The 13,911-nt window shown below is 53.4% G+C and overlaps 1 protein-coding gene across 6 annotated transcripts in view; it reads left to right on the plus strand.

The window, feature by feature from the left end:
• The first annotated feature begins 408 nt into the window (after positions 1-408).
• Positions 409-13,911, plus strand: part of SLC2A4RG (SLC2A4 regulator) — a 44,612-nt gene continuing 31,109 nt past the window's right edge. For 4 of the 6 annotated variants that reach the window (XR_012647844.1, XM_075011526.1, XM_075011527.1 and 1 more), the window contains exons 1-2: positions 410-875; positions 6,504-6,724. Coding sequence is in view for 5 of the 6 variants with exons in the window: in XM_075011526.1 (XP_074867627.1) it covers positions 561-875; positions 6,504-6,724 (536 nt within the window). In the remaining variant the exon portion in view is untranslated. Of the gene's footprint in view, positions 876-6,503; positions 6,725-13,911 lie in introns of all 6 variants that reach the window. The other 2 variants (XM_075011524.1, XM_075011525.1) reach the window with 1 other exon arrangement.

The following is a 13,911-nucleotide window of genomic DNA, read 5'->3' on the forward strand; positions in this document are numbered from 1 at the left end:
AAGAACAATGTAGCTTTAAACCGATGAACCATTTTTGCTGGTTGGTCACTTTGTTTCCTCTCCTCACCCCACAGCGCGAGGCGAAAGGACTCTTTCCCCTCCCCACCAAGCCCCTGAAGATGGCCGCTCCACCCGGCGGCAAACCCCAGCTCCCTGATCTCCCTCCCTGTCTGAAATCAAAGTCAAGCAGCGGCAGCTACAGCCGGGCTGGGGAGGGAGGCGGGGCGAATGGAACGCCCCCACGCTAATTGGCAACATCGCGGGGCCAATCGGCGTCGGAGCCGGCTCGGGGCCCGGGCCCATATTCCATTTCGGAATGTTGATACAGCGAGCGGGCCAATGGCGAAGGGCGGGGAGTGGAGAATGGTTCCCCGGCTCGCACGAGCCCCGAGAGGGGGAGAGCGCGGGCTGGGGGGGCGTGGTCGGCGGGTGCAGAGACCGGGGGAGCTCGGTGGAGGGAGCGACCCGAAGCCGCCGGCCTGCAGCCGCCGCTGGGCTGCAGCGGCCGCCCGCCTGCCCGCCCCTCCCCGGGAGGGGGCTCGGTCGCCCTCGCAGGGGTCATGGATCCCAAGCGCCTCCCCAAGAGAGCTGCCCCGGACAGCAGGATCTGCTCCCCTCCTCCCGGCTTAACAGCGGCCGGGCCCTGCTGCCCCGACTGCAGCCCCCCGACGGCTGCCCACCGCCACGGGCTGTACTGCGGGCTGATCCAGGCGTGCAAAGCCCCGTCCGCCTCGGCTAGCAACGCCGTCTACACGGTGCTGGTGGAAGATGCCCTGCTGAGGCGGCGGCGGCGGAAAAGTAGCGAAGACGCGCCGGGGGCCAACGGGCTTGAGGGGAAGAGCCCTGGCAAGGGCCGGGTGAAGCATCTGCCGAAGGTACGGGAGGCCCGATCCCTTTCCACAGCCTGCAAAGGGGGGAGCGGGGCCTGAGTTGCACCGGTGGGTGTGTCCCGTGGCCTGGCGCGGCAGCCTTGGGGGTTGCATGTGCGTGGAGGCGGCTGCCTGTTGGGGGTGTCGCGCCTTGATAAATGTGGCGCGCTCCCTCTGGAAGGGGCTGTCCCCAGGGCAGCGGGGGTGGGGAGTGTCCCCTGCGGGCCTTGCACGGGGCAGCTGGGTTGGGGGTCTCCTCCGTGGGCCTTACACGGGGCAGCAGGAGGGGAGTTCCTGGGGGTGCGGGGGCAGCTGGGCGGGTTGCACGGACGAACGTGTCGCTCCCCGCTGCGGGTGGGAGTCTGTCGAAGGGCCGTTGCAATTGGGAGGGGTGTCCGGGGAGCCCCTGACAGCTCGGTCCCGCCCGGCCTTGCAAAGTCTCTCTCCCGCCAGCCCCGGAGGCCGGGCCGCGGCAGCCCCTCGGCGATCGCGGGCGGCCGGAGAGCTCCGGCTGCCGGCTCCGCGGTGCCGGCAAAGTTTCCCTCGCTAAAGATGGCGCCGCTCGGTAGAAGTGGCCGTGCGGAAAGTTTAGAGGGAAGCGGGCCTGGGCCGAGCGGGGCCGGCCCCCCACCCCCTAGCGCCGGCCCGCCCGCCCGCTCGGCGCTGCTGGAATGCACGGGCCATCAATCACCCCGTGCAGACAGCCAGCCCCGGGGGCGGGGTCGCGGTGGGGGGAGGGGGCTGCAGGGACCGGGGGGCGGGGCAGGGGAGGGAGGGAACTCGCTGGCTCTTGGGGGAGGGGCGTAGACCGGGCGCGGGGGTCGGGGGAGGAGGAATCTTCCAGCCTCTCTGGATCCGCCCCCTCTTCCCGAGGCGCGGTGCACAGCCCTCCCCTGTGCTGCCGGCCCGAGGTGGGGCGGAGGCGAGCAGCTCCCTGCCCTCGGGGGTTGAGCAGGTCTCTCTCCCGGCCCCACCCCCAGGAGCTGGCAGGGCCTGCGGGCGGGTAGCCGCTCCGCGCTGGGGGTTTGTTTGCACGGACAGCGCTGCTGGCGAGACTCGGGCTGGGCAGGCGGGAGCTGGGGTTCCCCAGGGCTCCGCCAGAGGCGTGTCGCTGGAGCCGTGTGTCTGCCCACCTGTGTGGGGCAGCTCAGTGGAACGGCTTTTCTGGGTGGGGGGAATTGTCCCTCCCCCGTAGCTAGGCTGGTGTAAGTTTTTTTTCAGAGCACGCCAGGCCCGGCGCATGGGCTAGGGAGGTGCCTCCCCACCCCCCTGCCAGATCCTTGCCGTGGGAAGACAGTGGGTAGGCGTGTCTCCTGAGACTGCTGCAGCTGCTCTGCTCCAGTGTTTCAGTGCAGACAGGACCTGTGCAGACCCTGGCACTAGCCAAGCCATTGCCCCATGAGCAGAAGAATTCTAGCCTTGGCCTAATGCCGTCTCTGGTGGTGTTTGGTAAGTTTCACGGATGTAATCTATTCACCGCCCCTTGCACTGTGTGTGAGTGAGCAGGCGGCTCAGACCTTAAGCCTGGCTTAGTCAGGAGGAGGGAGGGGAGATACTAATCGCAATGCCTCTTCACTTCTGTAGCAACAGCAACTTTCCTTTGAGCTTCCAAGATTTTTGTGAAAATGCTGACAGTTTTCTCTCTGGCCACCAACACAAATGTACACATACATGTTGTTTAAATGTGGGGAATCACTTCCTGGAGCGGCGTAACCGCGGGCAGACAGACCTGAACCTGGGACCTCTGAAGCTTAAGGTGTGAGCTGCTACAGTTTGCGCTAAAGGTCAGCAGGCTGTTAGCTAAGGCCCTGGAGGAGATATAGTCTCTCTCTGTGTAAGTGGCCCATGTGCTCTTACTGCACATGGGACAATGAACCACACCCCTAGGTGTGTGGGTTAGAGAGGCTCAGTTCCTCTCCTTCCCTCTTCAAAAGTAATGTTGTTATTCTGCGATGCAGCTTGTTACCTTAGCATTAGAATTCAGGATGGTGACAGGTACTGTGTGTGGCAGATAATTCATTTTTGGAGTTGCGTAAGAATGTCCGTATTGTTGGGAACAATAGTCCACCTAACCCAGTATCCTGACTTCCAGAAGTGGACAGTTCCAGCTGCTTCAGAGAGAATGGGGCAATTATCAAGTGATTCATCCCTTGTCCAGTCCTAGGCTCTTGCTGGAGGGCACCCAGAGCGTAGGATTGCATCCCTAATTATCAATAGCCATTGATGGAGCCACCCTCTATGAACTTACCTACTTCTTGTTTCAAACACATATTTAAGCCTTTAGAGCAAGTTCCACAGGTTGACTGTGCCTTGTGTGGAGAAATACTTATTTTTGTTTGTTTTAAGCACCTTGTTTATTAGTTTTATTTGCCCCAGTTCTTGTGTCATGTGAAAGAGTAAGTAAAGCTTTTTCATTTGCTCTCTCCACGCCATTCATGATTTTATAGACCTTATCTCCCCCCACCCTCCTAGTGGTCTCTCTCTTATTTTTTTTTAAACCTGAACACTCAGTCTTTTTAATCTTGTATGGAAGCTGTTCCATGCCTTTGATCTTTTTTTTTTTTTTTTTTTTTTTTTGTTGCTCTTAGAAATATTTCCAATGCTCATAATTTTTTGAGATGCGGCAATCAGCTGCATTTAAGAGGTGGATGTAACATGGATGGATGGATGGATAGATGTATATCTACCTATATAATCTGTCCCTGTCTTAATAGTTCTAGGATTCTTTTGGCTTCATTGGCTGCTGCTATATTTTGACCAAGTAATAGTTCTTTGAAAACATCCGCAAGAATGCTAAAACCTTTCTTTTGAGTAGAAAAAATGCCAACTATGTATATAAAATGAGGGGTCTGGATTTCTTGTTGCCATTGGGCTTCTCTCAACATTGAATCTCTTCTGCCATTTTGTTGCCCAGTTATGCAGTTCTCTGTGATCCGTTTTATAACTCTTCATACTCAGCTGTGGAGCTAATTATCCTGAATAATTTTTGTTTAGTCTGCAAACTGCAGCCTCACTGTTTACTCTTTTTTTTTTTTTCCAGGTGGCTTCTGAATAAATTGAACAGCACTAGTCATAAGTTTCACTAGCAATTTTGACTTCAGCTGTCTTTGGAAAAGACTGGGTCCAAGACCAATGGCTGTTAGTGTATAGGGCTCTCTAATGTAATTGGAGATACACATCTCCTAGAGCTGGAAGGGGTCTTAGGAGGTCACCTAGTCCAGTCCCCTGCCCTCTTGGCAGGACCAAGCACCATCCCTGACATCTATTTGCCCCATCCCTAAATGGCCTCCTCAAGGATTGTATTCACAACGCTGGGTTTAGCAGGCCAATTCTCAAACAACTGAGCTCTCCCTCCCCCTCTTTAATTAGTAACTTGTTATTCCCACCACGATCACTGTTTGAATTGGACGAGAATTTGGACAGTTTTAAAGGTGGTGCTCATTTGTGTAGCAAAAGGGGGACCAAATGCTGGTTTTGTTTTTTGTCAGAAAAGGCCACGACTGAATGGTCGATGAGAGATGTGCATGTGACAGGAGTAGGGATGCGAGTGTATGTTGGATTGGAGCAGAGGGGGGTGAAGGGGATCAGGAAATACTTCTTGTTCATGTTTGAAACAAGATGTGAATAGCTATGCTGCAGTTATTACTAGTGTTACAAGAGTGTGAGTAATCAAAGATCATTAATAGTGGATAAGTGTTAGAAATACAGATATTTTCAGTGACTTGAGACGCTGTCCGTCTTTAAAAGGATCACTGAGCATACCTGTTTCTCTGTGCATCTGGACCAAATTTTCTGTCTGGCTTTATCAGAGAGGAGCAGACCTGGTGCAACAGCTAGCTTTAGTTCTGTTCCGTGTGGCTGGAATGGGCCTTGATCAGCTCTGACCTCTCCAGAAGGTGGCACTGCAGTCAGTGGGAAGTGACAGCTCTTGGCCATTAGAGAACATCATAATGATCATCGCTTGCATTCTCAGAGGGCTCTTTGCTCCATAACTGCCGTGGGCAAACCCTCAGTGGATTGTCCCCTGTTCTCCACATTGCCAGATTGGGTGGCGCAGCAAAAGGGGTCGGTGGGAACTGATTGTGAATGATGGTCTTGAAAACTGCCCCTCTATCCTCGTGTAGACGCTACCTCTGAGTCACTCTGGTAGGCTTAGGAGTGGAGCGAGCTTGGCTGTGAGGGCCCTGTCTGAGGAGTAAGCAGATGTATTCTGTTCTTTAACTCCCTTTCTGGAGGAGTCAGCTCCTTGTAGTCAAGTTGCTATGGAGTACAGGTGCAGGTCAGCCATAGGTTTCAAACCCTCCTTCCTGTAAGAGTGTGTTCTTGCTGAAAGCTTTGGCTCTGACCTATCTTTGCAACTATCACCCAAGGCAACACATGGGAGATGTCCCAGGGAAGTCGGTTGGATTGCTCCTGCATGGAAGTGCTGCTTGGCGTAATTGTCACACAGTTGGGCAGAGGGGGGTGGGGCCTGTTGCAGAAAACGGCTACAGACAAATGCAGGGGTTTGGCAGAGGCTTGCCATTGGTTCTAGTGCAGCTGGTAGGGGTGAATCGATTCACACCTCCTGTGTTTGTGCAAGATAAAGTGAAGGGCCTTGCTGCTGCCCTGTTTGCAGAAATCAGACCCGACTCAGGCTGCTTCTACATGTGCCACCTCCAAGGGGAGGTGGCATGGCAAAGAGGCAGTTGGAAGCAGGCTAATGAGGTGCTAATGTTTATGTTCGGTGCCTCATTAGCATAATGGCATCCATTGCAAATTTTGGAGTGCAGACGTGGAATTGCAGGTTAATAGTGTAGATGGGGCTGCAGAACTAGATGGGACTAAGGGAATTTCGAAGTGGGGGGCTTATTTCACAGCTGCCCCCATCTACACTGTCAATCTGCAATTCCAGGTGTGCACTTTGAAATATGCACAGCTGCCATTATGCTAACGATGCACTGAATATGCACATTAGCACCTCATTAACCTGCTTCCAATTGCCTCCTGAGGGGAGGTGGGATGTGTAGAAGCAGCCTCAGACTCTGCAGACATGGAGGCCTTAGGGTGAGATGTGACCGAACCAGCACAGTCCCCCTCCAGAGGGGGTGCATGGAGCTGGTAATCCAACATGTGCAAAAAAAAAAAAAAAAAGAATGCGGGAAACCACTTGAGTATGTTGTAGCCCAAAGGTATAAATCTAGCCAGAGGGCTAGATGGGGTGGCTGTGTGTGAAATGTCTGCCCCATGGGGTGGGGGTGTGTGCAGGGAGAGGGCTGTTTGAAGGCAGTTTTTCAGAAAGAGGGCGAATGAGGGGTCCGGCTGTTGCTAATGCAGCATCTTTTGTTTACTGAAGACAGGCTGGGGAGTCTCTGACTTGCAGAATAACCAGGCTTCTCTGTCAACTCTAACTCACTCTGCTGTGAACCTGCATCCACCTGAGATTTGACTCAAGTTCTCATCCTGCGTGCACCAGCATGGTCTCTGCTCAGGGTTGGCCTGGATGCAGACTACCCAGCTTCCAAGGCTGGCTCTGGGTGTCCCGGGGATGACTGGGGTGATGTTGCATTGCCCCCCTAAATCCTATAATCCCCTGCTACTTCTCGTGCCCAGAGGCTCATGATGAGAACTCTGTTGCTGTGTTGTGTCTTGCAGAGCTGTAATGGCAGCGTGCTGCTGGAAGAAGCTGAGCCACAGGGCCTGATGGGTACCCTGGTGCTGAATGGCAGGAAAGTGGATGAACAGCAGGGCCTGCCTGCTGTGGCCCACAGCCAGCTGGAGGAATCGAACAAGGAGGCAGCCCTACGACTCCTCGGCGTGGAGCTGGAACAGAGCCCGCTGCTGCATTCGGCCTACATCCCAGTGCCCCGGCAGAGGTAGGAGCTGTGCTGTGTGTGTGCACGTGCGTGCAAAGCTGAGTATCTTGGTTGCTCAGCCCTTTGCAGGTGATGAGAACAAGTCCTATTAGCCAGAGGAGATGCTCCAGAGTGATAGAAGCTGCCTCTTCCCATCATGCTGTTCCCAGCTCTAGCTGCAGAGAGCCATCTCCTCTCCTGACCTTCCAGGAGCAGCTTGTGTCCATAGCCATAAGGGGCTGAGCGCGTCTCACCCTCTATCGCTGAGAACCCTCCACCCTCCTGTGATGCAGCAAAACCACCACGTTCTCCCCCACCCCAGCTGATTGTGTTGCCTGGGTAGGGAACTTGGCTGAATCCCACCGTGTTGCCTCCTCCTGGGTGGGAGTGCTGGGATGTCAGCTGAGGGGAAAGCTTCCAGAAAAGTGTGGATTTAAAAAAAAGTCTTGCTGGTCAATAGCCTTTTCTCCACCTGCTAGGGTAAACCAGAGTGCTGCTGCATTGAGTATAGCCAGTGGGAAGAGCAAAACCTCTAGGGCAGATCTTCTCTTGGAGGGACTGGGTTTTATTTGCCAAGGTTTGACCCAAGGTGAGGCACCTCTGGCTGTTCTGTTGGTGTGAGATGACTGTTGTGCTGCACTGGGAGCTCAGGAGCTAAGTGCTGGGAGGACAGCAGGGCAGCCCGAGTGCTGGATGAAGCAGCTGCTTTGGCACTCAGACAAACTCTTGTGGTCGCACTCAGTAGTGCTGGCAGGTCCAGAAGGAATGGCCATCTGTCCCTTCCTAGCTAGAGCGCTAGATCACTCTGTCCTGAGGGCTTGTCTGGCCCGTCTCACTGTGGTCCCTGAAAGAGAGCGGCCATAGTGATGAAATTAGGGGAGGTGGATGGTGCTTTTCTCTGCCCAATGGTGACATGTTTTCCCATGGAAGACCTTTGGACTTGTTGGTTCTCTGTGTCTGGTGGGGACACCAGCTTCTCCTGAGACAGCAGCCTCAGCAAGCCTCCGTGTCGGGTTGGCTTGGGTTGGGTTTTGTGGAGTAGAAGGTAGGAGATGGGAAATGGGGGTGAGGAGGCTGACACCGGTATGTTTAGAATAGATACTGATGCACCTGACCGCCATGAATTTATTAGCCAGGGTGGGTAGGAATGGAGTCCCTAGCCTCTGTTTGTCAGAGGTGGGAAATGGGTGACGGGAGAGGGATCACTCAAAGATGACCTGTTCTGCCCACTTCCTCTGGGGCATCAGGCGTTGGCCTCTGTCGGAAGACAGGCTACTGGGCTCGAGGGACCTTTGATCTGATGCAGCACGGCCTGTCTCGTGTTTCTGACCTGATTCGGGCAAAGAGGCAGATCTCATCCCTTGGGAAAAGGTGGTTCTTTCTCCTGATGCCCTTACACCCTTGGGAAGGGCGAGGTGTTGCGTGCTGGCACAGACAGATCCACTTGCTGGTGTGGACGTTTGCGCTCAAGCAGCAACATGTATCTAGTGCAGCGTGTGTCCCTTCTCGCTCTGGCCACTAGCTCGTGCTGTCCATAGGCAGCTGCTGGACTGCCTGGAGATGTTAACCTGATGTGGGCGTCAGGCTAGTGATGGGTCTCCTAGCAGTGCTTGACTGTCTTGTGTCAGGCATGCTGATATTCCACGTAACTCTGCACCGCATCTGTGCTGGGGAAACACCAGGCTAAAAATAAACCAAATTGTGAGGCAATTATGTATTTATAATCTTCTTAGATTTCAGGATTGTTTGCTGTGTGCTCTGCCTGAGTTTAAAAAAGGCTGTAAAAGGGAGGGACCAGCTTCCCTCCTTGGGCAGGGATCTGCTACTAGTTCTGCAAGGTGGATACTTCAAGTGATGACTAAAGGAGAGGACAGAGTAAATCAGGTGTTGCTGTTTTGACCCAGAAAATTTCCAGTTGTGACTTGTCAGAATGGGGAAATTTAGAGAATTCAGGTCTGGTAGCTTGCATCCAGGAGTTTTAAAAGAACTGGCTGAGGACTTTGCTGAGCAAAGAGAGATTGAGAACCCAGAATTAGAGAGGCTTGGAAAGCTGAGTAGGAAGTGACCCAGGGGAGTTTTGTGGGAACTGTAGCCTTCCAGAATATCACAGCATATTTTGGTGAGAATTCCACCAAGATGGTGACAAGCAACCCTGTCACCAAGAGGGACCTGTGTTAGGACCCAGAAGAAAGAACGGGGCTAGGTCCCCCTACCCATTTTACCTCTGCAAATGGTGGACCTATGCCATGTTGTTGACTCTGGCCACTAGGTCGCACTGCCCTGCAAGAATGGGTTCTTGTTATTGACTCCTGCCAACTGGCCAGGTTGTCCTGGGTCTTTGCCATCCCAGTCTCAACTGCATGACTATCAGCTCATGGGTGTTGAACCCAGCCGCAGGGCATCAGAGTACCTGGTGTGTGCTAGTGTGTTTAAAGCATGTTCTGAAATACTGTTCCGATATGCCCCCTTCCCTCACCTCAGCCTGGATTGCTGCAGTCACGTGCCACACTTCAGAGCACAGTGCGGTCTGGGTCTGACATCACAGCTCAGATCACTGCTGCTTTGGAAGAGCACCAGTGGGACAAGGGAGGGCTCACCACCCTTGGGATCAGGCGCTGGGTGCAGAGACCACTTTCAGGAGCTGCCTCCTTAGATTTCATGTGCAGCGCTGTTGCTAGAGGGGAGTGTTTAGCACAAGCATGCGGGGTGGGCAGGGAGAAGGGAGGAGCCCTATTCTACAACTGGATCAGGCTTTCCAGAGCATGGCCCAGCGGAGGCCTGTCGCTCTTAGAGGGGAGCGGTCTCTGGAGCCCTCTGGTAGTATGTTACAAGTTCATAGGCCAATCCAGAAACTGGTGGGGTGAGAGTGGGGGCCTGTGTTTTTCGCAAGAGCTGCTTGGCCCTGGTTGATGGGATTTTAGGGTTTTATTTAGTTGACCCCTTAAAGAAGGCCTTGGCACCCTGGCTTGGACAGTTTAGGTAGTAACAGGTTTGATGCAGTAAGATTATAATGGGGCCTGCACCTTCTTTTTCCTAGTCAGAGTTTTTTTTGGTTCTGATTTTTTTCCCTCTCACCCCGCTGCCACTCACTGCGAAGGAGCTATCTGTCTGCTGAAGCATGCTACGGTCTGGCTCTCACGCCTCACAAACTGTGCAAAAACACTCCTCGCCTGGAGCAAGCTGCAACAGAGAAACCAAGGCCTGATTTTTGTGCTCAACAAGCTACAGCTGCCTGTGTTTCCTGTTCCATGTGTAAGTGGAATACACGCAGCATCACCGTGAAGACTGCTGCTCTTCCCTGTGGCTGTGCCAAGTCGTTGTGGGGCTCTGGAAACAGCGGCTGGTTTTGCATACCTTGCGTACAGAAATAGCAGTGCCCGGCCTCCCAACACGGCGAGGTATGGAAGGAGAGGCGGCTTCAAACTGACACTAGCATGGAGGTTCTGAGTTAGCAGAAGCCTGGGGGAGAGGCCCCTTCGTGGCAGCATAATCTAGCTTCCAGAAAGTGCCCCTGGATGGTCAGATACACCCCAAACAAACTGGGATAGTGAGTCCTCTTGGGGTATGTCTAACCAGCAGCGTTATTCAGAATAATGGCCACTAGTCCAAAGTAACTCTGCGAGCGTCTAACAAGAAAACCGGTACTACGAAATAAGTTTGAAATGGCAGATGGCTTATTTTGTATTCTGTAAAACCTCATTTTACAAGGAATGTCTGTTTCAGAGGAGGGGCTCTGTAGACTGGGAATAGGGTCTCTCTGAAAGTCAGCTATTCCAGAATAGTTTATTCTGAAGTAACGGTGCTGTGTAGGCATAAAAACAGTGAGAAGTCCTGGGCACCTTATAGACTAACAGATTTTTTGGATCATAGGCTTTTGTGAGCAAAGACCCACTTTATCAGCTGCATCTCTGTTCTGCAAATGCCTCTGCCACACTGTCTCATGGGACTTTATTCCTCGTAGGCACATGTGCATCTCTGCATACTTTCTGTGCACTTTAGCAAGCCTCCCTGCTTTCTCTGCCTACCTCCTGGCAGGTTAGATGCCAGCTATTAAGCAGATCTGTGTCCAGGGCATTTATGTAAACCTCCATTTCTTGCAGCCCAGGATACTGCTGTCTGGGCACTATGTCCTTTGACCCCAGGAGGTGCAAGGGCTGGGGTTGTCATCCATCAGGAATAGGCAGAGATTCGGCTCCTATCTCCTCTGTAGAGTGACTTCCTCTGGCTAGCTGGGGCTTTGACTATGATCCCACATCCTTCAGCTGTTTGTCTAGAAGATGGCCTGTTTTGAGGTGTCTTGCACAGGGGAAGGTTGAGCAGGAATCAGTGCTTACGGAGGGAGACTGAGATGTGCTGTTGATTCCTGTCCGTTTGAGACCTATGTCAACCAGCTCATAAAACGAGAACAGGTGTTGACCAGGCCGGGGGTGGTTTTGGATGCTGGCACCGCAAGTGCAGAGGCTGCTGTAGGGAAGGTGACTCCCAGCTCAGTAACCTTGTGATGGCCCTAGATGAGGGATTAGAGCGATGGATACAACCTTGGTAGCCTCCTCCAGTAACTGCTGACTCCTTGGGAGAACTTGCTCATTCTTTGCTCCTGTTCATTTCTGTCACATGCCTTGGTTCCCTCCCCCCGTTTCCATCGCTGGGCATGTCATACTCCCTTGCTTCGGTTTTCCCCAGCAGGATTGAGGTCAGGGTTCCTTTCTCCTCTGCATCCATTTACACCACCAAGAAAAGCTCCAGAGAAGGAGCCCCTACTGCTGTGCTGTCTTTCCCTCCCGTCTCAGGGACGTTAAAAGTACTGGTGCCTGTAGCAAAGAAGGGCCGGGGGGAGAGGGAGTGTGTGTGTGTGTGTGTGTGTGTGTGTGTGTGTGTGTGTGTGTGTGTGTGTGTGTGTGTGTGTGTGTGTGTGTGAGAGAGAGAGAGAGAGAGAGAAGGGAGGTTCTCTCTTTTTTGTTCCCCCTCCCCTCTTTCCCCCAAGCCAGAAGTTTGGGAGCTGATTGAAGTATGGTTCTTGCAGTTCCCAGCGTTTGCAGGAGGGTGTTTCCTGTCTTGGGCACTCTGCATTCCTAGAGTGCAGCATGCACGCACATGCCCGCCCCCATCAGACGCACGCTGTCAGTCCTTGTTCCTTGCACGATGGCCACATGCATTGGGTGTCTCTGAACTTAATCCTCCCCGTGTTGTGTCTCTGAGAAGTGTGCAGAGGGGTGGAGAAGCTGAGTAGTCTAATGAGGGCCTGTTAAGGAATCGCTCTAGTAGTAAACAGCTTTGGTTGGACTTGTGCCCGTTTGGCTCCTCCCGGCCTTCCATGCTGCCCATCCATGTTTTTCCAGCCCAGCTGCTTAGCTGAGCAGGCAGCACAGCCCAGGGCTATAACTCTCTGTATGCTCCCTCTCCCTGGGCTGTACAGCTGAGCACCTCAGCCCTGTGTGTGTGGGGTGTAACGGGCAGAGGGAGGCTTTTGCTCCGCATAGATGAATACACACTTGGTGGGGTGAAGGCTGCTGACAGCTTTCCAGTGACTAGAGGTGGGGCCATGCTAGGCACTTAGGACTTGCAGTTGCACATCCTGGAATCTAAACCAATTCAGACTCTCTCTCTCTCTTCCCCCCACCCCTTGTAAAAATGGCGCTGATGCCGTTTAAAGAGCCCAATCCAGCTCCAGTCCTGGAAGCTGGATGGTGAGGGTCCCTCCCCTGAGGCGCTCTGCACCTGTTACTCCGGGAAAGGTGAGCGAAAAAACAGAGACCCCCAAACCCCGCAGCCCAGGCGGGAGGCTTGCCAGGATCCTGTGGCCACGTGGGAGCTGTACGTAGTTACTGAAATTGGCATGAGTGGTCAGGTTGTATTGCTCCCACAGTGGGATGTATGCTAAAATGAAACCGTTTGCATCTATAAATAACGCCACTTCCTAGCATGGATTATTTTTTTTATTTTTTTCATTCTCTTTCCTTGTTCTCTCTGGACCCCCTTCTTCCTTGGTGCCCCTCAACTGTTGTTCCCCCCAGCCAGTGCTATGGGATCTGTAGGCCACATGGTCTCCCCTCGCTGTCTGGGTACCTGAAATATGGTGTCTTTTCTGAGGACCAGCTGTTCTTCTCTCCTTGTGATCAGCGTGGAGATGGGGGCCGCCTGTCCCAAAATGCTCCAGCGAGACGCTCCTGGGCAATGTGTTTGCTGGAGCTGAGGTGCTGCCTTGTTGTGTGGGTGAGGGGTGGAGGACTGGGTGGGTGCGAAAGGGGAGCTGTGGGTGAGGGATTTCAAGGTTTGTGTCTAATCCAGGTAACGCTTTGTTCCCTCTAGCGCAGATCAAGGGGTGCCTGAGTCCTTTGTAGGCTTTGCTTGGACCAGCTGTTCACTGCCCTGATGGAACAGCGAGGGTGTCCAGCGGCTTGCAGAGTGGCTGTGTCTCAAAGGAAGTCACGAGGCTGATTAGTTTAGGGTTTTGTGTTTGGTTTTTGTTTAAGTATTATGTGTTTATTTTATTATTTGTATGACATAAAGTCAGTCTCGGTGTGGCTGTGGTTCAGCCTTTGGGGCTTCCCCTCTCCGCTGCATATCTTCATTCTGCTTTGAGCTGCTCTAGGGGCAGATGCTCTTCTGTGGCCAGGCTGTTGCTTGTGATCACCGTCGGGTGCTTCTGCTGTAGAAAGGTAGGCTGGTGGGGAACAGCGTGCTGCATGCATGAGTGAGAGCAGAGGGCAGGGAAGCTGTTTCCTCGGCTGTGTTATTTCATGCTGTGGCTCCTTTCCTGCTGCTAGAGCCCTGATTTTCTTGCTTTGCACAACTCATTCACCTTGGGAAGGCTTGGCTTCGGCAGTTGCCTTATTCCTGTGGCTCTGGCAGAGGTTGGGGTCTCTCAGGCTGTTGGATCAGTAGTGGGTTAAGGTTGGGAATGGATGGAAACTCCCTGGGCATATAAAAGTGCTGATCAGCTCAGCCGATGGGGAGAGCTTGACTGCTTGGCTTACTGTAGAGTGGATCTGCTCATCCTGTTTTCTGTGACCAGCTGGCTCTGGAGAAGGAAGACTGGTCCTCCAAGTTCCTGGAAGGTGCTTCAGCTGGAGCCTGTGTCACTGACTCTTCAGGGAGCTATCTTGGGGCCCTATTCTGAACTCTGTGAAAAGGGGCCTAACTTCACTGACAGAAGTATCTTCCTCCCTGCCAGCTTGGTGGATATCTCATGTTTCCCCATCCCCCCG

Source organism: Carettochelys insculpta, chromosome 17 (assembly GCF_033958435.1).
Source record: "Carettochelys insculpta isolate YL-2023 chromosome 17, ASM3395843v1, whole genome shotgun sequence".
In the NCBI taxonomy this organism is placed as follows: domain Eukaryota; kingdom Metazoa; phylum Chordata; order Testudines; family Carettochelyidae; genus Carettochelys; species Carettochelys insculpta.